This window comes from Hesperophylax consimilis, chromosome 19, assembly GCF_061612785.1.
Source record: "Hesperophylax consimilis isolate HC1 chromosome 19, BYU_Hcon_1.0, whole genome shotgun sequence".
Lineage (NCBI taxonomy): Eukaryota > Metazoa > Arthropoda > Insecta > Trichoptera > Limnephilidae > Hesperophylax > Hesperophylax consimilis.
In genome coordinates, this window is record NC_142854.1 from 1555661 (window position 1) to 1583469 (window position 27809).

At 36.0% G+C, this 27809-nt stretch overlaps 2 protein-coding genes across 2 annotated transcripts in view; one reads left to right on the forward strand and one right to left on the reverse strand.

Moving 5' to 3' along the window:
• fzr (fizzy and cell division cycle 20 related) overlaps positions 1 to 18370 on the forward strand; it is a 139562-nt gene extending 121192 nt beyond the window's left edge. Inside the window, exons 2-9 of the mRNA XM_089643500.1 lie at positions 6290 to 6597; positions 11974 to 12084; positions 12478 to 12600; positions 13059 to 13193; positions 13386 to 13500; positions 13889 to 14010; positions 14439 to 14607; positions 15913 to 18370. Coding sequence (XP_089499626.1) covers positions 6290 to 6597; positions 11974 to 12084; positions 12478 to 12600; positions 13059 to 13193; positions 13386 to 13500; positions 13889 to 14010; positions 14439 to 14607; positions 15913 to 16199 — 1370 coding nt within the window. The 3' untranslated portion in view covers positions 16200 to 18370. The remainder of the gene's footprint in view (positions 1 to 6289; positions 6598 to 11973; positions 12085 to 12477; positions 12601 to 13058; positions 13194 to 13385; positions 13501 to 13888; positions 14011 to 14438; positions 14608 to 15912) is intronic.
• A 2162-nt stretch (positions 18371 to 20532) lies between these two features.
• On the reverse strand, positions 20533 to 27556 carry LOC149414622 (uncharacterized). Its single transcript, XM_089643588.1, has 3 exons — positions 26740 to 27556; positions 24972 to 25207; positions 20533 to 24890 (listed from the first exon to the last, which is right to left on the reverse strand). Exons 1-3 carry the CDS (start codon positions 27487 to 27489, stop codon positions 24260 to 24262), a joined length of 1617 nt encoding a protein of 538 aa, XP_089499714.1. The 5' UTR covers positions 27490 to 27556; the 3' UTR covers positions 20533 to 24259.
• Between the last annotated feature and the right edge of the window lie 253 nt (positions 27557 to 27809).

The window sequence follows — 27809 nt, forward strand, 5'->3', positions numbered from 1 at the left end:
TGCGTTGTGGTGTTGTGTATTATCAGCGTATTGGCTCCCTGTCTCCTTGGCAAGTGACCGGCTCTGATTGCGCCTGCAAAGGGAAGCCCAGCCTGATGCTCTCCACTGACTCCAGTAGGTACCCTTACCTTAGCCGTTCGCCTCCAGTTTACATCCTGCTCCAATCGTCATCCACGCAGTCACCTCTTCCTCTCCCACTCATCGTTTGTCTCATGGATGGCCCTGCACATGGCCAGATTATCAAGCCCATCGTAGTCTCTAGGATTTTCTTTATTCACTAACTTCTGAAGGAAAAACTTCATTTTAGCAATGTTAGCATCGACGCAACGGCTATTGTATTCCAAAATGCAATTTAGTATTGAATTAATCTGTCTATTTATTCATGAAGATTACAGCGATACTAATATATTAAAATAAAGTCGCTACCCGCGTCTGTTGTGCGCTTAGTTCTTCTAAACTACCCAACGAATTTTGATAGGGTTTTCACTATTATCATGTTTTTACATATGATACATGCATATTGTATTTTTAGAAAGTAGAGAAAGCTCAAGCAACACCTGGAACACGTCAGCTAGTGTATATTAAATTTGTCCTCGGTTATCGCATTCATATGCATATTCTTAAATGCAATAACACACACACTCTCTCTCTCTCTCTCTCGTTGAATTATTTACGCTAGTAAAATTGCATTCACAGTTACTTATTAACTTAACTATGAAAAGTTCTCGACGAGAATTGTTTTCTAAAGATCATTTGTCAAGTTGCAGAAAATGCCATTTAAGTGGGACAAAAAATTGAAATACCTAACGGGAAAATTAGCACGTCTGTAAAAGGCATGCTAATTGCTAATACATCTATTATTTGCTTGCATTTCATAATATTATGTGCAGTTGTAGTAGTATTATTCTGTGTTTGCCAAAATTTGAAAATCTGCATGAATGGTTGACTCGTGAAAAATCACGGATGGTTTGATTCTCCACATGATTCTCCACAAATCACTTCCAATTTTGAAAAGGGCAATTGAATAAATTTCCTGTTAAAATATTTAATTATATGTAGGTACTTAATCGCTTGTCTAAATTTAAAAACTAAAACTTCCAATTTTGAAAATGACACTTAACTTGAAAGCAAATCCGAGTTCTAGAGTTCATGAAACCGGAGTTACATACAGATAGGCGGAGTCACAACCGAATTCAGTATTTTTAATAATAATAATTCTGCGAGTAAAATTACCCTCAAAACACTCTGATCAGAATAAACTACATTATTTTTGATATAGGTATAAGTCTATTTTGATTTCGATAAACTTGTCGAATTCCGCTGCATGCTTAATATGCAAACAAAATATAAATATCACTTACTACATGCAATGACTATTTATGTTGTGGGAGATTTAAGTTGAAATCAAGTGTTGTTGTTTTTTAAAGAACCTTTGCATTTGCATGCAGCGGAATTTGACAACTTTACCCTGATTTCAAATATAAAAATAATGACTTGGTGTCCATCACCCATAATTACCGTCTGGCCCTGAAGTAGGAAAAATAAATTAGTTGATGGTTTTTTAATTTTTGGGAAAAAAATCATCAATTGAAGATTATCTATCTATCTATATAAATAAAAATATAAATGTTCGTTTGTTCAAAATGTTAAATCTCCGAAAGTTCTCCACGGATTGCTTTGAAATATTGACATAACGTTGCATTCGAATACGCGTGTGTTTTTATATACCTATGTTAGATAGATGTCACCTGTGACAGGTAAAATATATATTTTTTAAAACGCCATCTGTCGGACGTAAAAGCAACACGCTTTATTGTTTATCTATCTGCACAGACAGACTGAGCCACAGCAACGCGAGGCGGGGTACAGCTGTACAAAAATAATATTGTAAATTAACTTTCTAATCACAATAAAAACTTGCATATGTTCAGGAAAAAATATTATATAGATTATATAAAAATATTCAAAAATCTGTTTCTGAAAAAAATAGAAAATACACAGATTTAGGAAATGAGATAAAAAAAAATTGGCATCCTCAGACTATAAAAATATTTTATTTATTTAATACCATTTGTTATTTCGGCTACTGGCATTATCTCTCTCATCCAAAATTTAGGCGTATTAGATCTGTCAAAGAATTCATAAATAAAAATGCAAAATCAATAATTTTAAATACATGTAGGATTACGAAAGATTTTTTAAATATTTATATTGAGGGATCAGTAGGATTTATAGGTCCAGTTAGAAGTTCTATCGAGCCGAACCCTCTGATATGAAAATATCTGGAGTCAGTGAATTACTTTCCCATTTGATCTCTGGTGAGTTGACGTGTTGTTCTTGTATTGTTTTGTATTTATGCTTATATAATGCACTTGCATAATGTGGATTGACTAGATGATAATTTGTGGAAAAGTGTGTGGAAGGGTTTAGTTTTTCCTGTGGGGAATATTTAACCCGGACATATAGTTGGAAATAGTCAGCATCAACACAATTTTACATGTACTCCACACTAAGGAGGCCCTGAGGAAAATAATTAGGATCTATGTCATCCTAGGGGATACTGTGGGTCTTTTTTAGGAAAGAAGGATTGAACCTAGGTCTGATAATGTAAATATTTATTTATTTTACGCCTATTAAGGCTTTTTCATACATATATAACAATATTTACGAAATTATACTCATAAATAATGCAGGAAATGACTGTTTAAAACACTTGAACAAAAATATGTTGATTGCACTTTGAATATCGATATATGTATACGGTATTTTGGTCGATGGCCTGCAGCACTGATAAATAGTGTGTATATTTAAACAGTGATATATTTTTTTTAATTTTCTACAATTTCACAAGTCCTGGCTGTTTTCAAATTGACATAGAACTGCAATGAATTATATTAATATTGACTCTTGCAAAAAATACTGGTAGAGGCGGACGTGCTTTTGCTTTGAATAGCATTCCACATTTCAGTTAGCAAAATGCATTCTTTTTTTGTCAGGCAGATCGAAACACAACATGGCGTATTATTTATGTGGAATTTGTTCACAGTGGAGAATAGATTCATTTTTTCCTGTTACAAGTTATTAAAAAAATATATGAATATCAAAGTCGATAAGGCAAATGTGTAATGTATGGGTTTGCAAATATCCAGGGCTGTCACCCAGTGCGCTCGACAGGGTTTTCGGAAATCCCCTTTTCATTTTTTAGTAATAATTAATTATTTGACGGCCGGCATAGTCCAGTGGTAACGCATTGGACTGCCATTCCGAAGGTCGCGGGTTCGAACCCGGCGTGCGCAAATAAATTTTATTTGATTAATTTGTGTTATTTATTTATTTATTTATTTATTTATTTATTTGGAAAAGTTGACAGCAAATCTTTAATTATATAATGATACAATAATAATATTATCAATTATGCCAATTATGAACTTTCCACTGATGAATAGTTAATGGTGTTACAATGGTGTACAATGGCATAGAGATGTTCTCTTAAATTAATTTCTTGTTTAGTTAGGAAATATTAAAAATATTAAAATAAAGGAGGGTGGGGGGGAGGGGGAAATATAGGATAAGGATTAAGAGGCAAAGGACGGGAATATATAGGAATTGAACTTCTAGTTTGAGTTTTGTTGATTATTGAGTTTTTGTTTTATGTCGCGTAAAGTCGAGTTAAATATGTCAATATGGTTATAATTTAAGTTAAAAAAGTGTGTGGATCTGTAGATAAATGAGTTTTGTTTGGAATTTGTCTTACAATGAGGGAGATTAAAAGTAAGCGACTGTCTGCTGTTGCGATTGGGAACATGGAATAATAGGCGTTGAAGAAGATCAGGACTATCGATTAAATTGTGTGTAATTTTGAATAACATTACCGAATCTGCTACATTTCTTCGGAAAGTTAACGTCTGTATATTGAAGAACTTTGCAGAGTCTTCATTACTGATATGAGATCGAAAAGAGCGGAAATTAAGGTACCTTAAAAATCTATTTTGAACACTTTCAATTCTATTTTTATGTATTGCATAGCCTGGGTTCCACACTTGAGATGCGTATTCAAGGATACTACGAGCGTATGAGAAATACAGTGTTTTGAAAGTAGCAATGTCTTTGAATTGTTTACAGGAACGGATTATGAAACCCAGCATAGAAGATGCGTTAGTGACTACGTGGTCAATATGTTTATTGAAATTCAGTTTACTATCAAGTATAACCCCAAGGTCCTTAATTTCTGATTTGGTAGATAAAGGTTGATAATTAATTGAGTATTCGTGTATAAATATGTTTTTGTTTCTAGTAAAGCGTACGATGAAGCATTTGGATATATTTAATTCCAGACAATGGGCATTAACATACGCGTTTAAACGTTGTAAATCCTTTTGCAGCTTGTGACAGTCTTCGATTGATTTTATAGGTGAGAAGATTTTCATGTCATCTGCATATAGGATGGTCTGCGAGTGTAAAAAGCAGTGACCAATATCATTGATATAGATATTAAATAGTAACGGTCCTAACAGGCTGCCTTGAGGAACTCCCGATGTTACAGCAACAGAGTCGGATTTAAATCCAGCAACCACTACTATTTGACTACGGTTGGAGATATAAGAAGAGAGCCAACGATAAAGATTGCCGTGAATACCAATCTTTAAAAGCTTGTTCAACAAGGTTGAGTGATCGACCTTGTCAAACGCCTTACTATAGTCGGTATAGATAGTGTCCACTTGTATTCTGTTATCCAAATTATCCTGCAGGTACTCTGTAAAGGTTAAAAGATTTGTGGTTGTAGATTTACCACTAATGAAACCGTGTTGGGTCGTATTCAGGCTGGGCTTAAGAGCAGAATATAGTTGGTCATAGACTATTTTTTCAAAAATTTTGTTAAATATACAAAGTTTGGAGATTGGCCTGTAGTTTTTAACGTCGGTTTTTTTGCCATTTTTGAAAATAGGAGACACATAAGCAGATTTCCATATAACAGGGACAGTGCAATCGGTTAGGGAACGATTGAAAATTAAAGAAAGGGGTAAGGCTAGATTGTGTGCACATTGTTTGATTAAGATTGAAGGTATTTCGTCAGGACCGGCACCTTTGCGAGTATCAATTTCCTTAAGGTATTTTAAGACAATTTCTCGTGTCACCTCAATATTGCTTATATTGGATGTATGGTTCCCGACGTCAGTTGGATCAAGGGTAAGTGGATCGGAGGGTTTACTGAAAACTGAACTGAAATATTTTGAAAATAAATTTGCAATTTCCGTTCCATTATTGGCTTTCAGCTCTCCAAAATACATACATTTTGGGACACCGTGGGATGCGTTAGAAGATTTGACGTGGCTCCAGAAGTTTTTAGGGTTTGAGGAAATATTGTTTTCAATATTACTCAAGAAACGGGATTTGCTTTTCCGACATAAGTCTTTGTGCCGTTTACGAAGCAGGGAAAATGCGTCATAGTCAGCCTGGTTCTTGTGTTTTTTATATTTGCTAAAGTATTTTGATTTTTCCTTAGTTACCTTAATAAGGGCAGCACTGTACCAAGGTGGATATTATTATCACAATTAATTAATTAAAATAATATATAGTATATTTGCGGCACGTCCCAGAGTGGAAGATACTACCAGTATCGCCCTGGTGCAAGACCACCATTCAGAATTGAAACGTTGCTCCAAATGGCTTTAGCCGTGTTTAGTGACTAGATCTGAATAGCCAGGTACTTCCCCACCTTCCTCTTTCCCTTCCCCACTTACCTTCAGCCTCACAACATCCCCCAATTGGAGATGCCATAGTCTCACTGGCTCCAGACGGGAGCAGTTGGGACTCTGGTGAGGTATTCACTATAAAAAAATAAAAAATAAATCATAATTCGTTTGTAGGCATTTCTCAAAAGTACCCTTAAACCTGTGAAAATATACGAAAATTATGCTTTCGTTATGCACGGTGACCAGAAACTCGTTGCACAAGAGGAAAACTGGTGATTCCAAATCACATTTGGAATCGATTTTGTGATATAACTTTTTTTTTATTTGATCTTGCGCTTTCGAGTCCGAAGTTAGAATTTTTAGGTAAAATTTGAAAAAATAGATTTTTTGGGGGTTCTGTTTAGTGAATTTTAAAATGCGTCGAAGTTTAGACCCGGCTCCAAAAGCGTGTAACCCTTGAAATTATGTTGGGCGGTACAACATTACAAAGATTTGATCAGTATTTATTGTGTGATACGTCCGTCGGCATGAGACAGATTTCGAATAATGTACGAGTAAAAACAATGAATGAACATGATGTTATTGTGTTGTTGCAGCCATTCCCCGAGCATGCGACACGCCCCCCTCATCCAAGAAGCAGCGCGGCGAGCCGGCCGCCCCTGCCGCCGCAGCACCCCTGCCCGACGCGGGGGCCCCGGCACCGCCCCCGGCCGCCAACCAGCCCACCGCGGGGGCACAAGCCGGAGCGCCCCCGCGGGAGAGCCTGGCCTACGGCTGCCTGCTGCGCAACGAGCTGCTGGGGGCGCGTGTGCAGGAGCTGCGCCCCCCGGCCGACGGCAGGGCGGCACAAGTTCCCCTGGCCCCCTCGCCCAGTGTCTATAAATACAAATGGCCGTCCAAACAGGTAAATATTATAAGAGTAAAGGAAATAGGCAGAGATAAACACAAGAAAATAGAGCTCACACCTCGCTAGACGTCATAATAATTATAATATTTTTTCACTTGTTTAGTGACAGATAAAAATCATTTAAACTTATACCAAAAAAATCACTTGATTCTGGACAGTGGTGAATAGTATCAATGATCAGTTAAGTGTTGATAGAGGAAGAGCAGTTCATTATTTCCGGAGGGGAGATTGAAAGGGATGAGTTGTAGTCAAGTAGTTTCCTATGTGGGTCGGATATCCTGGTACCCATCACATCGCCAAGTCTCTTCCAGGTGTCCCTGGGGGTCCTGCACTACTTACTTAGTCCTTCTATGGACTCTCTGGAGTTGCTTCTTCCAACTATGTCTGGGTCGAATCTGAATAGCACTTAGAAATGTCAGCGAAATTTGATATTCTTTCATTAACACATAACCAAGCCACATCAATTATATTGCATCTTTTCTATGAATAAAGCAGGGGTTCCATGTTTAACTCATATTGGATCGTCAAGCGAATATGTCTAATTGAATTCCAATTGTGTCTGATTATGACTGAAGGCGATGACTAAACTATTATCTATTCTTATAAGCATTAATTAGTCGCCTGAAATATCAATACAAATTGAAAATATCTCCCGAGTAAAAATAAATGCCGCCGACGGGAATTGAACCCACACCTTCTGATGTCCAGTCAGGTGCTCTGGAGCACTGATTACTGCTTATTATTATATATTTTCACCTGTAAACAACCAACTTTATTTTTGTAGGAAAGGCTTTGTTAGTGTTAAATTTCCCACTAGATGGCGTCGAGACATATCATATCAACATATGTTGGTGAAATATTTTGACTTGTCAAATATTATTATTTTTTTAATATCCTAGGATATTGTATATAATAATTTGTTATCCTTTGTGCTTTGCATAAAAAACCTTGTCTTATAAACGTAAGTTTATTATTAAAAAAATAATAAAATATATTATCCTTCAATGGAAGCAATTTTCCCGACAAGCTTTGAATTGATAACTTTACGTGACCAGCTAAAGCACGGAGGCTCCATCGAAGCCAGGGTAAGGTTATGATTCTTCTGTTCAATATGAAGAGCCAGATTACGTTCTCCATCTCCAGTAATTTGCGGAGTGAATAGAGTGGATGACAGGCTCGGGGTCTTAGTGGCCAAATAAACACTCCTTCCATCTCAGGTAGAAGAGATTTAGGTTCACATAAATGAAATTCTCCTCTTTAAACTGATGATTTCATTATTTTATATCGACGGTATAAATATACCATAAACAAAAATTAGCTTATTGCTGTCAAATACAAGCATTAGAAAATTTAAAAAGTAACACTTAAATGTGGCATTAGATCGTACAACGACATCAGAAAGTATAAAATAAGTACAAGCTCTAGAAGGATATAAAAGTAGAAGATACAAGTACATACAAAACATATTAGAAGACACAGATTAAATCAATATGATAGTATAGCCTTCTTGTACCTATCTTCCGTGCAGTTAAATAGATCCAACACCTCTGCGAATCTATAACCAACTCTAATCAGGTACAAGCGTGTGCTTGAAATGCTCTATCTGGATATTGTTACATTTAAGCAGGATTTTAGACCGAGGAGCTCTCGTAGGTAAATGAAATGCAATGAGGTTAATTAAATCAGGGCTACCATATTACCATTTACAATTTTGAACCGGATATAATTCTTCGATCTGAGAGTTGCATTCCTTTTTTTAAATTGACCGATAAATGACTTCAATGATATCATCAGCCGTACAAAATTGCTATCTACCCACGTTGTCCCATTTCACATTGAAGTATCTAATTGAAGCACAATGTACCATCTATGTTCTGTGTCTAGAGGATTGGTGGACTAAGCCACCATACGTCCCACATTCCTAATATGTAACCTACCATAAACGTTTCATGCAGGGTTGCCAGGCGTATTATCCCAACACAGTTTGAAATTCACATTGAAGTATCTAATTGAAGCACAATGTACCATCTATGTTCTGTGTCTAGAGGATTGGTGGACTAAGCCACCATACGTCCCACATTCCTAATATGTAACCTACCATAAACGTTTCATGCAGGGTTGCCAGGCGTATTATCCCAACACAGTTTGAAATTCACATTGAAGTATCTAATTGAAGCACAATGTACCATCTATGTTCTGTGTCTAGAGGATTGGTGGACTAAGCCACCATACGTCCCACATTCCTAATATGTAACCTACCATAAACGTTTCATGCAGGGTTGCCAGGCGTATTATCCCAACACAGTTTGAAATTCACATTGAAGTATCTAATTGAAGCACAATGTACCATCTATGTTCTGTGTCTAGAGGATTGGTGGACTAAGCCACCATACGTCCCACATTCCTAATATGTAACCTACCATAAACGTTTCATGCAGGGTTGCCAGGCGTATTATCCCAACACAGTTTGAAATTCACATTGAAGTATCTAATTGAAGCACAATGTACCATCTATGTTCTGTGTCTAGAGGATTGGTGGACTAAGCCACCATACGTCCCACATTCCTAATATGTAACCTACCATAAACGTTTCATGCAGGGTTGCCAGGCGTATTATCCCAACACAGTTTGAAATTCACATTGAAGTATCTAATTGAAGCACAATGTACCATCTATGTTCTGTGTCTAGAGGATTGGTGGACTAAGCCACCATACGTCCCACATTCCTAATATGTAACCTACCATAAACGTTTCATGCAGGGTTGCCAGGCGTATTATCCCAACACAGTTTGAAATTCACATTGAAGTATCTAATTGAAGCACAATGTACCATCTATGTTCTGTGTCTAGAGGATTGGTGGACTAAGCCACCATACGTCCCACATTCCTAATATGTAACCTACCATAAACGTTTCATGCAGGGTTGCCAGGCGTATTATCCCAACACAGTTTGAAATTCACATTGAAGTATCTAATTGAAGCACAATGTACCATCTATGTTCTGTGTCTAGAGGATTGGTGGACTAAGCCACCATACGTCCCACATTCCTAATATGTAACCTACCATAAACGTTTCATGCAGGGTTGCCAGGCGTATTATCCCAACACAGTTTGAAATTCACATTGAAGTATCTAATTGAAGCACAATGTACCATCTATGTTCTGTGTCTAGAGGATTGGTGGACTAAGCCACCATACGTCCCACATTCCTAATATGTAACCTACCATAAACGTTTCATGCAGGGTTGCCAGGCGTATTATCCCAACACAGTTTGAAATTCACATTGAAGTATCTAATTGAAGCACAATGTACCATCTATGTTCTGTGTCTAGAGGATTGGTGGACTAAGCCACCATACGTCCCACATTCCTAATATGTAACCTACCATAAACGTTTCATGCAGGGTTGCCAGGCGTATTATCCCAACACAGTTTCAAATTCCCCATTTGCACAGACAATTGAACTAAAGTTGCCATACAACAGAATGCCATTCTCACGGTCACACTGATAGATATCATTCAGTAGGTCTGTCTGTAATTTTGTTTATACATTCCATTTGCGTTTTGCAAAATCTGCTGCATCCACTTCATTATTCAAGCAAGTCTTATTTTGACTAGGTGGCTAATTTTTTGATTGTGGTTAAGTAAAGATTATATTTTGTCAAATGTAAAATTGTTTTGTTTATTTGGACTTCCTTAGGGCGCCCGCATAAGTTGGGAGAATTTTAAATTTGAAGAAAGTTTCAAAAAGAATTGTCATTGAGATATGACTTTTTAATTTTACGTATAATTTCTTATTTGATATTAAAAAAAATGTTACCTGAAATATAAGGTTTATAATTAAATAGGTAAGTACTTACTCGCAAATCTTATGATTTCTGAAAAATCCATAAATTAGTTTTAAGCCCTAAAGATAAATTTTGTCATTCTTTACAATTTGATTTCCATCTCCATAAATTAAATAATATATTCTAGACAGACAGAGATTAATAAAATTTGGGAAACGACGAGTTGTGCATTAAAGATAGGATGTGTTTTTTTATTTGTTCCTTTATAAATATAAAATCCCAATATGTTGTTTTGAATATTCTGACAACCCTGGGTTCGTTTTACTATTATGAACAATACTTAACATGACAATACTTGCAATTGAGTCACTGTAGTCTCTTTCATGTACAATTATGTCATAATTCAAACATTGACGCGTTATGTTATGTATATAGATCACATGCGTTAACTTCACGCTGGTAAAAGCCTATTGAAAATAATAGTTGTGGGCATGTATTTTACTAAAAAACATGCTTAAATAAGGATATCTGAAACAAAGTGTTCATTCCTATAAAATGAGAAAAATGAGTTTTTGATTAAATTATTATAGAGAAAATTTTTTATTAACTTGAATTATGTAGGAAATATTTGTTATTATAACTGAACAAATAATCTGTAGGTGTGTTGTTTAATTACACACAATATAGTATTAGCTTCTCATTCGGGTGAAAGTCAGGTGTTCAATTAAACACAATATAGTATTAGCTTCCCATTCGGGTGAAAGTCAGGTGTTTAATTATACACAATATAGTATTAGCTTCCCATTCGGGTGAAAGTCAGGTGTTTTATTATACACAATATAGTATTAGCTTCCCATTCGGGTGAAAGTCAGGTGTTTAATTATACACAATATAGTATTAGCTTCCCATTCGGGTGAAAGTCAGGTGTTTTATTATACACAATATAGTATTAGCTTCCCATTCGGGTGAAAGTCAGGTGTTTAATTATACACAATATAGTATTAGCTTCCCATTCGGGTGAAAGTCACCAGTACACCTTTCAGAATATTTATTAATCAAGTCCATCGATCTAAAGTTGAAACATTTTGTAAAGCCTACAGTTTTCACTGTATAAACTTATTATATAACATATTATTATTATATACAGTACATAAATTAATTTACATAAAAAGTTGAAACAAATAATAATTTAAGGTTTAATTAATATTGTAAAATTCAATCAAACAAAAAATGGACATAATTCACTATTGTTGCGAAAAATCTGGTCATTGCAACCACTGCAAACACTAAAATCTATGACTGAAATCATTTTTAGTGATTAACAGTCAACAAAATCCTCTGTACCTAAACAAACTAAATGTTAAAATGGAAATCATTTACCATTATTTTGAAAGATTTCAAATTATAATATATGATCTTCAATCAATTTGTATTGCCATCTATGGAGAAAATGAAACAGCTACTAACATGATATTAACACACAATTTTATGAAATTTAGACTTGATTCATTATCATTCTGATCCACCCAAATGCAGAATACTTGGCGATGATATAATATGTCATTGTGTGTTTTGGTTGTTTCAGGAGAATGTGGATCCCGCTGCATACTCTCTCTCCCCAGTCTCCGCCAAGTCACAGAAACTCCTCCGATCTCCCAGAAAAGCCACCAGGAAGATATCCAGAATACCATTCAAGGTTTGCCATTTGTTATCTTAGTAGTCTATCTGAAGTTTGTTTTGACTCTGCAACAAACCCTTCGCCCTTTTCATCAGGAGGCGAGGACAAGAGGTACCATTAGCTTCATAAAGCATCATCAGATTATTTGAGTACACTCAATTAGATAGATTGTTTGCATCACATATTATATTTGTGATAGTTTGAACTGTAAATCATAGATGGCGCTTTGCTAGTAGTTTTAATAATCTTGGATAGATGTCACTTTTTTAAGAACGAATCGAGTTCACCTACAAACAGGGCCGAGAACAATGGCTTCCTTGTTGTTCTAAATTCTCTCCACAGTTTGTGATAATAATCCATGGAGGTTGCGCTTCAATAATTATATAATAACAATATTGTATTTGCGTACAGGTATTGGATGCGCCAGAACTGCAAGATGACTTCTACCTGAACCTCGTGGACTGGTCGGCACAGAACGTCCTCAGCGTGGGACTCGGCAGCTGTGTATACCTGTGGAGCGCTTGCACCAGCCAGGTAACTAACAACACACATCCTGTCATTCCTGTCTCCCTTTGACTGTGACAGAATAACTCAACTAAAACTAGGTTAGGTTAACAGCTCTTTTGAATAAACAGTTTACCCCCACCTTGAGAAGGTTCGTGCTTGGGGTAGTGCTGGCTTCCAGGAAACTGGACATCTCGTATAGGGCTGGTAGATTCTTCAATAGTGATCAGCTGCTAACCCTGTACAAATGTCGAGTACTGAGACTGAGTAACGAGTCTTGACAGTTGAATTTGGCTGGAGTTCCCAAATACTTAATTTACGTTTTCCGCCAAGTGTCCACAACCTTTAAAGATTTGGGATCCGTAGTCACACCGGCTCGCCGGCATTGAAAAGTAGTGGGCAACTTATTAAAATGAAGAGTCAATCGCTGCTTAAGTATTGCTGCTTTATTGTCATGAGGAGTATATAATTCTACGTTGGTTTTTCAGGTAACGCGACTGTGCGACTTGTCCAATGATGGCAATGCAGTCACTTCTGTCTCATGGAGCGAGAGGGGCGGCCTGGTTGCTGTGGGGACCCAGAAGGGATACATCTCCGTCTGGGACGTAGCCGTCAACAAAGAGGTACCACCAACATACATGATGATCCTAATAATAATAATGATATTTGGATGATTTGTATATTGCCAAGGCGCAAAACAACATATATAATATATTTATCCAATAATCTGTTAATCGTGTTCATTCTACCAACACATCCCTCATTGTGAAACGTTAGCAATCGGATGAACTAACCGATGTAATAATCAATTCCAGGTGACAAAGTTGGTCGGACACATAGCGCGAGTGGGAGCCCTGGCCTGGAACGGAGACATCCTCAGTTCCGGCAGCAGAGATAGACACATCCGCCAGAGAGACATTAGAACACCAGGTACCATATTTACCACCTATATTCAAGGATTTCGATAGAAGAGTAAATGCAGGAAACTCGGTTGGCGCTAATAATGTATCCAAAGAAGCGAAGCTAGCAGTCCACAATGGAGTGCTGATACCAACCCTGATCGTGGCAGGGGGCACAGAACTGATAGAGGAAGGATGAAAGTAGACTGAATGCTGTAGAAATGAGATCTTTGATGCATATGCATGGTAAAACTTTGTATGACTGCATTAAAAATGTGCAGATCTCTGGTCAAGATTAAGAAAGTGGCGTTTGTTGTTTTAGGCGTGGAGTTAGTTATATTGACAACATTGTGTTTTTATGAATTTGTTTAGCGTCCTTTTGTTTTTGAAGAAATAATATATGTATGTTTTGTTTCCAGCACTGGTATCGGAGAGGACCCTGGCGGGACACCGACAGGAAGTATGCGGCCTGAAGTGGTCGCCAGACGGCCAGTGCTTGGCTTCCGGCGGCAATGATAATAAGCTGTTTGTTTGGACGCAGGTAACTACATCTTTGTTTACTGAATTATGAAAGTAATTACCAAGAATGTGGTGGTATCTAAGTGGGTCCGTAATTGACCACCCTATCTCCCCAAATGAAAAAATCTGATTAAAAAATATTCCTTTAGAAAAATTAAACTTTTTTGGCTACAACCAATATCAAAAATGTTGCTTTTTTATTCAAAGCACACTAAAATGTCAAGATTCTCCCCTGCGTCCTACAGAATAATACGCACCAAGTGGAACTAACTGCTTACTCCTAACAGAATTCTAACTATTATTTTACACTGATTTAATTGTAGCAGACAAGTGCCTGATCCTCTAAGATCCTGTGCTTAAACTTTTCATTATCATGGCTTCCAGTCCTCAGATACTTCCAGTATGTTTTGTCTTTGCTCTGTTCTGACGAATATATTGTTATTTGTGCAGCATTCTCTGGCTCCGGTGCAGACATATTCCGCCCACCTTGCGGCAGTCAAGGCCATCGCCTGGTCGCCGCATCAGCACGGCCTTCTGGCTTCCGGAGGCGGAACAGCCGATCGCTGCATCCGCTTCTGGAACACCCTCACAGGACAGCCCATGCAGTGCGTGGATACAGGTAAACAAACAAACTGCACTAATTTATATACAACTGCTGATCCTGTTCAATTTGGCAACCATCAAAATATATGAAATAAACCCTTGACTCGAATTGACGGGCGTCAGGTGAGAATACTGTCCTTATTCTACAAGGATCGAATCTCGGTCCCATGTTATTCCTTATTCTGATAGATGACATTCAGGATTGCATACGTCACAGCTCATGTCTACTATTCGCGGATGACATGAAACTGATGAAGGAAATCGAATCAGATTATGATTATTCGAAACTGCAGGCCGACCTCGATTCAATCATGATATGGTCGGTAGAAAATAAACTTAACTTTGATATTAAAAAATGCATTGTTATGACTTATAGTCGTTCACAAAATCCGCTATTCTGCCAGTATAGAATGAATGGTGAAGTAAACATCATCAAGGACCTTGGGGTGATCTTTGATCCCAAGCTGACATTTTCAAACCACATAGTCCAGCTTACCTCGGCTTGCTCCAAAACTCTTGGTTTTGTAATTAGAACTTGCAAACAATTCAATAACATAGAAGCAATGACCGCCATGCTCAACGGAGTGGTCAGAAGCAAGCTGGAGTACGCCAGTACTGTCTGGATACCTTATCAACTTAAATACATAAATAGGATTGAACAAATTCAAAAAAAAATCCTAAGGTATGTTTACATGCGATCATACGGAATATATCCGAAATTCATGCATCACGTGGAACTGCTAAAGGAGACAAATTACCAAAGCCTGGAGAGTAGGCGTAATGCCGGACTCATGATATTTGAATTAAAGTTACTAAAAAACCTTATCGATTCCCCATATCTCCTGTCATGCTGTGGCTTATTCGTTCCTGATAAATACTGTCGAAATCGTAGCCACGACCTATTCTGTATACCGCAGGGTCGGACAGATGTCATTGCCCAACATAGCATGACAAGAGGTATGGCCTTGCTAAATGCCCTACCAGCGGATATAGATGTGATTAATATCACTATACCATGTTTTAAAAAAAATATGTACATGTATTGTTAGTTTTAATAAAATTGTACCATAATTGGACTTACCTGTCTGTCGTACAATAAAAAAAAAAAAATAAAAAAAAAGTATTTCAATGGAAGATGCTCCAAGGAACTAACGTCATCGATCCAAACACGCCAAACGCGCACCCAACACTTGTACATGATTGACATTTCACACGGGAATAGGTCATTTGTATGTCTCTTTCTTATATGAATGTTGGCTTAATCTATAATGAAATGAATTAATACGAATGTTGCCTTAACTTCAAGTGTAAATTGTTCCAGGTTCTCAAGTGTGCAATCTGGCCTGGTCAAAGCACTCAAGCGAATTGGTATCCACGCATGGCTATTCGCAGAACCAGATCCTGGTGTGGAAGTACCCCTCCCTGACGCAGGTCGCCAAACTGACAGGGCACTCGTACCGCGTCCTGTATCTGGCCCTGTCACCCGATGGAGAGGCCATCGTCACCGGGGCGGGTGACGAAACACTGCGATTCTGGAATGTCTTCTCCAAGACCACGTCTCACCGGGAGAACAAGAGTGTACTCAGCTTGTACACGGCTGTGCGATGAAAACTATGCGATTCTGAACAGTTTGCTCATTTCGCGAGAGTTTTTCTCATATAATTTGTGAGAAATACGCTCGCATTATGACTCGTACAGAGTTGTCTGTAATTATGCACAATTACGAAGCGCGCAATGATGAGAAATCTGCTAATTCTGCGTACTATGTCAGAATGATGAGGAGTACGCTCGCTCTACGGCAGCAGGACACCTACAGAATAAGTTGTCTGTAAATATTTGTCTATTTTTTTTTATAATTAACTAATCCAATTGAAGTGGTGATATTATAAGACGCGAGTGATTCTCTCAATGTGTGTATTTAAAATATTCACATCTTTGTATAAATAACAAATTTCGTATGCATATTGTGGGGTATTCCAAAGAAAATACAGATTATCATAATATTATGATTCGTGGCCGAATTGGAAGCATGCTTTCCACTGGCATGCCACTGAAAGCACGCACAAACTCGCCCTAAGTCCGTTCAGATAATGATGTAATAAAATATTAGTAGAAATACTATGTCATTCACGGATGAAATTAAATATTTATTTATTAGTGATTATGAGTGAGTTTTAGTATGCAGTCTGTGTGAACATTGGGGTATATTTTGTATAATTGTCTAGGTACTTCATAATAAAATGTATTTTTAACCCTTTCTGTGTCAAGCACACTCTTACAAAGTCAAGATGTAGCTCGACGCTTAAAGGGTTGATGCAAATAAAAGTGAACTTTGTTGCCGGACTGTTAAAACTGCTCCAATTCTATTGTTGGAAGTAAATATTTCTCAATTTGGAATTTCACAAAGTTTGTGTATTTTAGTAAATTTGTTTTATTTTTTTAACAGCCTGGCAACATTATTTCATTTAACTCATGATATCAAATTATTTGAAGCCAAAATTGACCGGTTGAAATATTGTTCATTTGATTTCATTAGTTTTATAATGTTTGTTATTTAAAAATGTTCGTAAATTATTAATTTGTCTGCTTAAATGCAGCAATACAAAATGCATAAAATTATAGCAATGTGGTTTCGCAAGTCGTACTATGTAATGTGATTTTTAACACAAATAACTATATTTATTCATTAATTGATTTCTTGCAAAATTGTAAATAAAATTATGGAAATTTTATTTTACAAATGAAGACATTTTGAGCATTTTATGATCCATTTAAAAAAGTGTTTTTTATAATATAAAACATAAATGCTTCAATCAAAGATGCTCAAACTGTCGATGTAACTTTTTATTTTGTTTACCTACTAAAAATGTTCCTAAAAAACTGGGCAAATTAATTTAATGTGTAATTTTTTTTTCTTTTTTGATATTACGTACATGCATCGCTTAATTGTTTTTTGCTGTTGCAAATATATACATATTGCATCTGTAAAGCATAACGGTTATGTTGTAAAGCTTGAAATTTGGTCAAAAGCTGAAACAGGCCGAGAATCAGCAGTCAAATGTAAAAGTGGAGATAATCATCAAGGGTTCAAACTGATTGGTCTCGGACATTTAGGTTTATAAATTAGAAGTCCTAATTTAAATGAAGTTAGTATATTTATTGTATAGCGGGAAAGGTTTTGTGCAATTCCAGTAATATATTCTAATTAGCTGCCATCAGAATGAATTATTTAACCGGCACTTGTAAAACCCATTATTAAACTTTATTATTAATTTAATTTGTAAATAATAATCTAGATTAGAAAGGCTGAGAATGATTCAATGTTTAAAATTAATTAATTTGATATTACGAATTGTAAAACATTGTAGCTGAATGTTTAAATTAATATATTATATTTGTTTGCTGTGATAATATGATGCTTTTATAATTATCATATTTTGAAAAATGCCAAAAAAGAAATACACAATGTAGTTCCATATAATTGTGTAGATTTAGTTGCAGAACAATTTGTTTTTATATTATTTTATGGCCATTGTAAATATTCTTCAAAGTTTTCAGTTTATTTATCCATAACTTGAATTGAATTCATGCCGCGGCAATTCTGCACATTTTGTTTACTGTTTGATATGAACTTTATTCTCGGTAAATCAGCACGGCATTATTTTAAAATGATTGACAAGGACTTGAATGGCTTCATTTGCCATAATATTGAATATTTATGTTTTTTAAATAATATATTTTATTATTGTATATATTATAATATATTTGGAGTGTATTTTGTTGCGAAATAAAATTTTGCTGCTTCGAAATTTGTTTTTTTATTTTATTAATTTTTCAATACTGAGTTTATTGGATTCAAAGTTGGGTCAAACATATCCAAGATTTGGGACTTGTTCCGAATATCCTGGTTCATACTTCTCTTGTCCTTTACTCGTAAAAAAGGCACTCAGAACCAGAAACAATGCATAGGTTTTACATTCCAGACTGTTGTTGACAGAACATCTTCGGTCTGGCAAATCCATCAACGGCTCATTGACATATGTCAGGGTTGGTATCAGATAAGGTATCATTTACCATTGCATAAAATTTTCTAAGTTTCCCCTATTCGCGGATGACATGAAACTATTCCTTTTAATAAAATCTTTGGAAAATTGCTTGCAGCTACAAAATGATATAAATTCTATCGTCGAGTGGAGTCATACCAATAAATTAGGATTTAATATTAAGAAATGCTCCATTATGTGCTACACCAAGGCAAACAAAACGATTTACTATAACTACAAAATGTCTTATTCATCTCTTCAGCACATTGTTATTTCGATAGATTTAGGAATCGAATTTGATACGCACGTATACATTTCACGTCAACATAGAAACGATTTGCAACAAAGCTTTAAGAATGCTAGGATTTGTGCTAAGCAACTCCAGACATTTTTGCAGCTCGGCTGCGATTCGTGTCCTATACTATAGTTCAGTACGTAGCATTTTGGAAAGTGGTTCAGTAATATGGGGTCCAATGGATTTAACTTACTCTCAAATGATAAAGAAAGTACAAAAGAAGTTTCTGAGATATTTATATCTTTTTTTCCATTATTTCTGGCTTTCACCCTTCAAGGGTGTTCTTGGCCATCATTTAAAATTATTGAGAAATGAAAGGTGAATTTAAATATTAATTTTATTTAAATAGGCAAATTTCAAAATTATAATGAAAATTGGAGTCGAGTTAGAAACGTTGGATATTATCCCTGGTTATATCCATCAGCCTTTTTGTCCGGCATGCTGGGTATTAATAGCCTCACCAATAGAAGGAAAACTGCTTTGCTGACAACAGCATATAAACTTTTATGTCCCTGACAATTACACAAGTGTGCGCGGCACAGAACCTTTGTCTTTCCAAAATGCAGAACTAACTTACCATTAGTAATGCCGCTCGGAAAAATGATTCTGTTACTAAATTACCTGTCCCCTGATATACATATTTTCCAATTAAATATTCAACAGTTCAAAAACGCGATTATTACAAAATGAAATAAAATGTATATTTATTATTGGTTTTGTATAACTGTAAAGGTGCATTTAAAATAAAATAAATATCTGTAGTGGAAAGTTAGCTTTTGTTCCTTTAACACAGCTCTATTGACCTCTCAGTCTAATTTTTTACTTTTGGGAATAGCTCAAGCGATCTCTAAGGCTAGCATTACACTTGTAAGTTTTTTCGTAAATTTACGACTTCTAGCCAATGGGCATCTTGCATTTTGAAAATCCAATGCGCCCATTGGCTAGAAGTCGTAAATTTACGAAAAAACTTACAAGTGTAACGCTAGCCATAGAAATCGTGCTGTCTCCTTTACTGCCATGGTTAGAAATAAATGATATTAGAAAGAATAAACAGCATGCTTTATATTCGAATCTAGAAGTCAACCACAAAAGAATTAATGACATCACGCGTTGCTGTGACTCAGTTGGTCTGTGAAGATAGAGAAACAATAGCACACATGTCACAGGTGACATCTATACAATATGGGTATATTAAGACACATGCGTATGCAATGTTGTGTCAAAATTTCAAAGCAATCGGTGAAAAACTTTTAAGATTTTGAAAATTACATTTACATTTTTATTTGTGTAGATAAATAATAAAGTTCAGTTAAAGCGTCAGAAATACTCCGACCTTCCGACAGAAAAAACCGAGGGATTAATTATACCGATTACCTGCTTCACTCACACCTCACTGTAAGGACTGGCTGCTCTGCGTCACCAAAGTCAAGAGACAAAGAGAAAACAGACTTTGACAGGACTCCAGAACTACCTCGCTTATCTTCCTTGGAAATGTAGTACGGCTACGTCGAACATAGGTAAAAGAGAATGTCAACAAGAAGATTAATTACAAATTAAATTAATAATATAAAACTAGATTGAAATATTCTTTATTCAAAGCAATTCTAACTATTACAAGAATTAAAATTAATTTAACATTTAGTTTAAATGGAAAGCATTAAGGCTCTTCTAGTGAGAAATTTCTTCTAAAATTTGGAATATGATTTATGCATATCATATTTATAATGTAATACTAAAGGAATCTTCCTCCACGATTGTATGTGCTAATTAATAATAATAATAATAATTACCATATTAATAAAATAATCATCTCACATTGCTGCGGGATTAGTTAAGCCACTGGTCATTCTATGGAATATATATTTAACCTATTTATTCTAATAGATTAGGAGTTCAATCTCTTTTATTCTAGACAAAATAAAAAAAACATACACATTTCAGTGACCATAGATTAAAATAAAGAGGGTGACCAAATAATAAATAGTTGGTAGCAATTGAAGAAAGTCCAGCTATTCGATTGGATCACTAAACATTGCCAAAGCCATTTCAAGCAACACTTTGATTGTCTGCATGTTATTTTGTCCAATAATTGTATGAATAAGTGAGAATGTTTGTAACAATCAATAAGTATTAAAGGACAGAATTCACGTACAATGTGTGGCTGTTTTAAAGGCTATACTATACTTTATACTCGAGCACTGACGGAAATCATTTGGCTAACTTAGTATGTGAATTACAAAGTGGACCACATTACATGGGCTACAACACTGTTTATTAATACATTTTAACACTAAAACAGTTTGATTGTTAAATTAACGAAAGGGTTATTATTAAATGAAATTATTTAATAGTACATACATCTAATAAAGTTTTTCCTGCTATGTTAAATTTTCTAGGATCCAAATGAAATATTTGTAAAAATAGATTTAATAATTTATTTGAGTCATAAAATTATTATAGTTTATAAATTATTTTGGTAAATATACAGAAAATAGTAAATATTTCAGTTTCGAAAAATAATGCATTTTAGAAGCTATTAACGGATAATTTGACATTTTTATTCACACCATGTTATGACATATTTTATGTATGGTTTAATTAAACCCAAACTGACAACCTATTTTATGTTTGGTTTAAAAGAAAACAAATTACCTTAAAACTTTTGGCCATTGTTATCGTTATCAATAACAATGAATAACTATTAAAATGATTATTTTCCATTTCTTATTATTATCCAACTACTACAAAGCATTTTTTAAATAAAATGTGCGTATTAAGCGTGTCCCTATTTTCTGTATGTTTACCATTATTTTGAATACTTTTCTGCATAATATTTAGCAACATAAAATGTTTATTTTAGAAGCTCATTTTACCAAATGAAATAAAATGGCAATTAACAGATTATTTAAAAATAATATAATCAAAGATCACAATAATGTTTTTTTTTATTTAGGACTAATAAAATAATTTACCAACCATCGATGATAATAAAACACCATTAGAATTTAATTAAAATACTATTCTTATAATAATATGATGTCTCACTGAAGTTGGAAACTTTCTTCTAAACTTGATGTAAGTTGGCCTAAAGAAATGAACTAGTTACCTAAAGACAAACAACCAACGTACCGTACCGCCTGTGAGATTTGAACTCCGTCACCCGGATACAGTCATGAGTGTAACCACAAAGCATTGGGTGCTGCTTTGTAATTTCTTCTAAAATAACAATAATAATTGGATTATTCATCTCAAGGGGCCGTGATATTCACACCCCAAGCTCTTATATGTATATATATAAACTAATTCTTTTGCGTGAGTTAATTTGTGAAAAACATATCATTGTCGCGCTTGCTTATGCAATCTCGCATAATACTCTTTCAAACATTGTTTATTAACGCATTTAAACCCTGGTAAAACTCACATAGTTGGTGTTGCAAGCGCGACGACGATATGTATATATAAGCTGCCTGTTACATAGCTGCAGGGTTGACAAGTATTCATTATGTATTTATTATATCAAATTGATTATCTTGAACCAGGGATAAATTGGTCACAGAGCTATTGGATATGTTCATATGTGGGTATTTAGGAACAGCTATGATCAGAGAACCAGACCAGCTACAAAACACAAAACAGACATGTTGTCGGAACACAACTCATACATCAACTAACTAAACACCTGTATATATAAGATTATTATATTGATGGCTTTAAATCTACGATAACTAAAAATATGTATATTTGAATCCACAAACTATCACAGAGAGGAAAAGTAATGAGGGAATCAGTGCCATGAATCCTTCCCTCTCGCTGTGGTGCGGTGTTGGGAGGTCAATGGGTCTCACAACCGGTCTCTCCCCCTATAAACCGGGGCAGGAACCGATAACCATACCCGCTGTGATACTTTGTGGAATCTTAACTGATTTAAACATTTTCATAAAACCAAAAAAATACACAAAATGATCCATTTGCACCCATTACCTAAAAATAAATATTCTCATACTTTACAGTGGAAGTTTGCATCATTTATAGACTCAAATAATTTTTTTTAGGATGATTTTCAAAATTATTAATATTACACTGTGTTAAAGGATAATAGAAAAAAAATTATGCAAAATATGTAAATAAAAATATACAATGGAGAGAAATTGAATGTAAACTGATGTTCTATGAAATATATATATATGGCACATGACAAATAATATAAAATGCAAGGATATTTGTGCAGAAACACGTAAGTTCTTCTCACTATGTAAACCAATGCATTTCTGCTAAAACTCACCTTGACGCAGGTTCAGTTCTCAGACTGTAAGGTGTTGAGCCAGGAGTACTTTGGGAGGCAGAAAGGAAGAAGCTATTACAATACTTACAATGAACCTCCCGTACTACACTGTACTTTGTTGGTTTTGAGATGGCCGTCTGATGGCAACACATAACTAATAGCCTATTACACAATGTAGTTAATTGAATAAATCAATCCCCCTCGCACAGTAACCTACGTATATCTCTACTTTCAGATAATTATTGGTCAAGAGACAAGTGCAGGTTACCAGTTTCACAAAAACAGTCAGTTTAAGTTCAAATAACGCACAACTGGTTAGCAGGGAGCAGTTGGGACTCTTGTGCGGTATTCACATTAAAAAAGGGACAGAATGGGTTGGGAAAATACTGAAATCAAAAAAATTGTGTCCTTTTTTAAAGTGAATACATAAAATAATTATATGTATTTAAAGAATAATAATTTACAAAATTTCTAGATTCATAGTACAAAATAAACCTATGTAATCAATGATTGCACGATTGCCCTAAAACGCGGCAAATTATACTGAGATAAAAACTATTACGTATTAATTACGAAATGTAAAATATCTTAAAAACATTCCATAATAGCGCTCAAATCATGTTCCATTAGATAATTATTAAATATTAAACAGATTATTGAAAAATATAATAATTTTCAGACAAATTATATTTTGAAAAATCAATTTATAAAATATGACTTCCAAATGTTTATTAGCTTGTTTGAATATAATATATTATATGAATGACTATACTAGGACTTACTTGACTACGATATAAAACTGATTTAGGCATCTTTTACTTCACTTTTACGGCAGTGCACTTCGTCATATAATATAATATTATTTCTCCTAAACGTGATACTCTCATTAAAACAACAAATATCCCTCCATTAAAATAAACAATATGTCTTCACTCTTTCAAAATTTGGAATCCAACGTCGCCACTTTTTAAATTCACCATAATAATAATAATAATCGTTAAATTAATTTTCACTCTCGCTTTTAAACCGTAGACAAATTATTTAGCACTTAGATACATTTGAATTCTTTTTTCTCACTTTTGATGAGTTTTTTTTCTCTCTTAACAATTTCTTCCAACTCTTTAGTGCTGGTTGCCGCATTGGCCATTCCGGGGATGGCCATATCCCCGTCAGCAACCACAACATCGGTGCCTCCCATGTTCACAATTCCTATATTATTAACACCCATGTTGTTGAGGGTGATGTTATTTACGCCCATGTTGGTGATAGCGTTTTGCGATCCGGCTTGCACGGCAGCGTTCAGGTTATCGGATGCAGATTGCCCCGTGGTGTGCAAGCTCTCCACCACGTCTTCCAAGATGAGGCGTGTCTTGCGAACAATCTGGAAGTTCTGTACTTTGTGTTTCTTCATCATATGTTTGCGGTAGGCGTCAGCACGCCGGAAGGTCTTGTAGCACTTCTCGCAGGCGTGGCGCTTCTCGCCCGTGTGCGAGAGGCAGTGGCGCGTGAGCTCGTTGCCGGCAGCGAAGGACTTATTGCAGCCGAGGAAGGAGCAGGTGAAGGGCTTCTCGCCCGTGTGCTTACGGATGTGGCGCGTCAAAGTGCTGCTCTTGTCCGTGCGGTAGTCGCAGAAGGTGCACTGCAGAGGCTTCACGCCGCTGTGGGTCATCATGTGGTACCTGCCAACAGACACAGAATGCTATAGATACTGGAAAGTATTATGTTCTATGTACGCGAGTAAATCAGAGATGGGGACGTACCTGAGGGCGCTGGGCGTGACGTACGCCACGCCGCACATCTCGCAGGAGTACTCTCTCAGGTTGAGATGACTGCGCACGTGCATCTGCATGTTGTTCTTGCTGCGGAAGCCCTTGCCGCAGTACTGGCACTCGAAGGGCCGTGCCATGGAGTGGACCTTCATGTGCGCCTTCAGGTGGTCCTGGTGCTTAAAGGCACGCCCGCACTCATGGCACACCTCCGTGTACGAGCAGTGCACCTGGAATCCAATCAAGTATAAACAGTCTGGCTTGGCATATAGCAGTTCCCTCAGTGATGCTGAATCACACAACGGATCAAGTAATTCTAATTGTTGAGGCTTCTACGAATAAACAATACTGGTGGTGCGGGAAGTGAAAAGGTTGGAACTATTGAATTTACGTTCAATGGGCTACCTTTAAAATAAAGTTTTCAACTTGAGTTTGACTATTTTAGTTAATATTATGATATGTAGCATGTTCCAAGTTCTAGCTAACCTTTCTGACCTGAGAGTGGATTGGATGTTGTGAATTGGTATTTTCAGGAATAAACGGTTTGGAAGTAAGTTAATTACTTCACCCATCGAGAGGCGGTACCGTGGCAAGTGCATTTGTGCATTGCACTGCTTGTCTTCAGTCTTCACATAACTTACAAATGCCCCAGTCATCAATATATGAAAGTACGCTCCAGTCATTATTTGGGCTATCTTTTAGTACAAGACTCAAACGTGCAAGCGCAAACTTTGTATTACAATACTACATTGGAACAGCATCGGGCGGTAATGAGAGAGCTCGGTCCACCAAAACGGTGACATGAGCGAGACAGATATATAAGTCATACTTGTTTATAATATTTTGTATGTACTTGTATCTCCTTCTAGAGCTTGTATTAGTTTTAGACTTTCTGTAGTCATTTTATGATCAAATGCCACAGTTAAATGTTATGTTTGTTTAAATTATTACTAGTGTTTGATTATGCTTGCATTCTGTGACATGTAATTATTGTGTATGATATATTTATACCGTTGATAAAATAAAATAAGTCATCCCGTGCACCATCTATCTACACATGCGCCTCGAAGGCAAATGAATTTTGCACCTCGTTGGTCATGCATAATCCAATGCATCTGGAAGGAATTAGTTTAGGAATTCTAATTTACAATGTTAGCACTTTAACAATCACACATTGGCACTCGTGAGCGGTGAATTTAAACACTGTCGCGAGATTTTCAACGATGAATTGCGTGTCCTTTACTATTGAGATGATTTTGCGAACCTTGACGGAGTAGTATTATTTTACAAATGTAACTTGGTGGTGTGAATTATTAATTAATTTGCTACCCCTATATATAACATTAGATACAAGGTACATTTTAAAAGTGAAATGCACTGCTGGCAATTTCAGTTGCGAGCCACCTCAACATTGAACTGTATTATTTCAGGATACTCGAATCAGGTAAGGTTTCTAATATATCTGATGGATGAATTCATTGTCTTTTATGTAAATAAATTAGTTTGTCCCGGTCTTGAATTCATTTCACAAACAGAAGCCATATTGTTGACAACTCAAAACAAGAGTAAAAATACCCAATTTCAGCGAATAATACCAACATTTCTACAGGAATGGGCTTGGAACAAGCGAGATCAAAAGTATTGTTCTATAACCCATAAGCTTTATATTGAAATTAAAGACAATCGAGTGATCTAGTTGTTAATTGGTGTCAAGGAGAAGAATACATGCGCATACACATGTGTCAAATGGAGAAATTGGTACCTTCTTGTAATGCTTTGCCCACAGCTGCTTGCTGGTGAAGTCCTTGTTACATTCAGAGCAGGACATGGGGCCCGAGTGGCTCTTAAAGTGGCTCTTCATGGCAGCCCTTCCCGTGATCAACTTCCCACACATCTTGCACTTGTAACCGTCTTCCACGATATCGTAATTAGTCCTGGTGAAATCGTCCAGCTTTCTGCGCCTTCCCTTCATCGTAATGTAAGTTCGCTTCTTGACATCAATAGTATCCTTTTTAACCGGAGAGTCTCTGGAATCTCTCTTTGTTTTCTCTTTTTTAACAATCTTTTTAGTCTTCTTATTACTCGAAGGCACGACTTTGATGTCCTCATCCTGATAACTATGAACGGACTCGACATCTTCGTCCTTAGGCGTCGCGTCTTCAGTCTCTACTTTGACATTACACTTAAAATTCTTTATCATGCACAATATACTGTTAGATTCCAGGCATTTCTTCTTAAAACCCATGGACACGTTCAGCTCATCCTCGCAGAGATTGCATATCTTCTCCGGCAGTCCGTCGTTATCGTATATCTGTATATCGACACAAAAGTTTATTTTTTCACTGAGCACAACACCGTCCAGTTTCGACGGTCCAAATATCGACGACAGATCGTCGGAATTCTTCAGGCAGACCCGACACGTCGTCGGGTATATTACCAGGACATTGTCCGGAGCCGTGGGCTCGATATTCTCCGGCTGGCTCTCGGAAGAGAACATTTTGAAGCCGTCCATGAACGATGGAAAAGTTGAGTTTTGAGTTATACAGCCGATAACGCCGGAAAGGGTACGCTTATTTCTATGGCGACGAAGCGACTGCCGACAATTAAAGTGCTACCATATGCGATCACAAAATCTCCCAATAACAATTACAAGCTTTTTCAATAATGTATGTTAAATATTGTCAAAAATCTATTTGAAAGTTTCAAATGAAAATTAAATAAATAGTAAAAATATTTTTTATCACTCCAAATAAAATGAAAACAGGATTTTATCTCAGTGTGGCCATTATAAAAAGTTCCTACTGTCAGTACCCTTTCTCTTTTTACTAACAT

Coding starts and splice junctions, on each gene's coding strand:
- LOC149414622 (XM_089643588.1), bottom strand. CDS start 27,489: ATGGACGGCTTCAAAATGTTCTCTTCCGAGAGCCAGCCGGAGAATATC. Junction 25,208..26,739: donor GGGCAAAGCATTACAAGAAG/GTACCAATTTCT, acceptor ATTGGATTCCAG/GTGCACTGCTCGTACACGGA. Junction 24,891..24,971: donor GTCACGCCCAGCGCCCTCAG/GTACGTCCCCAT, acceptor GTCTGTTGGCAG/GTACCACATGATGACCCACA.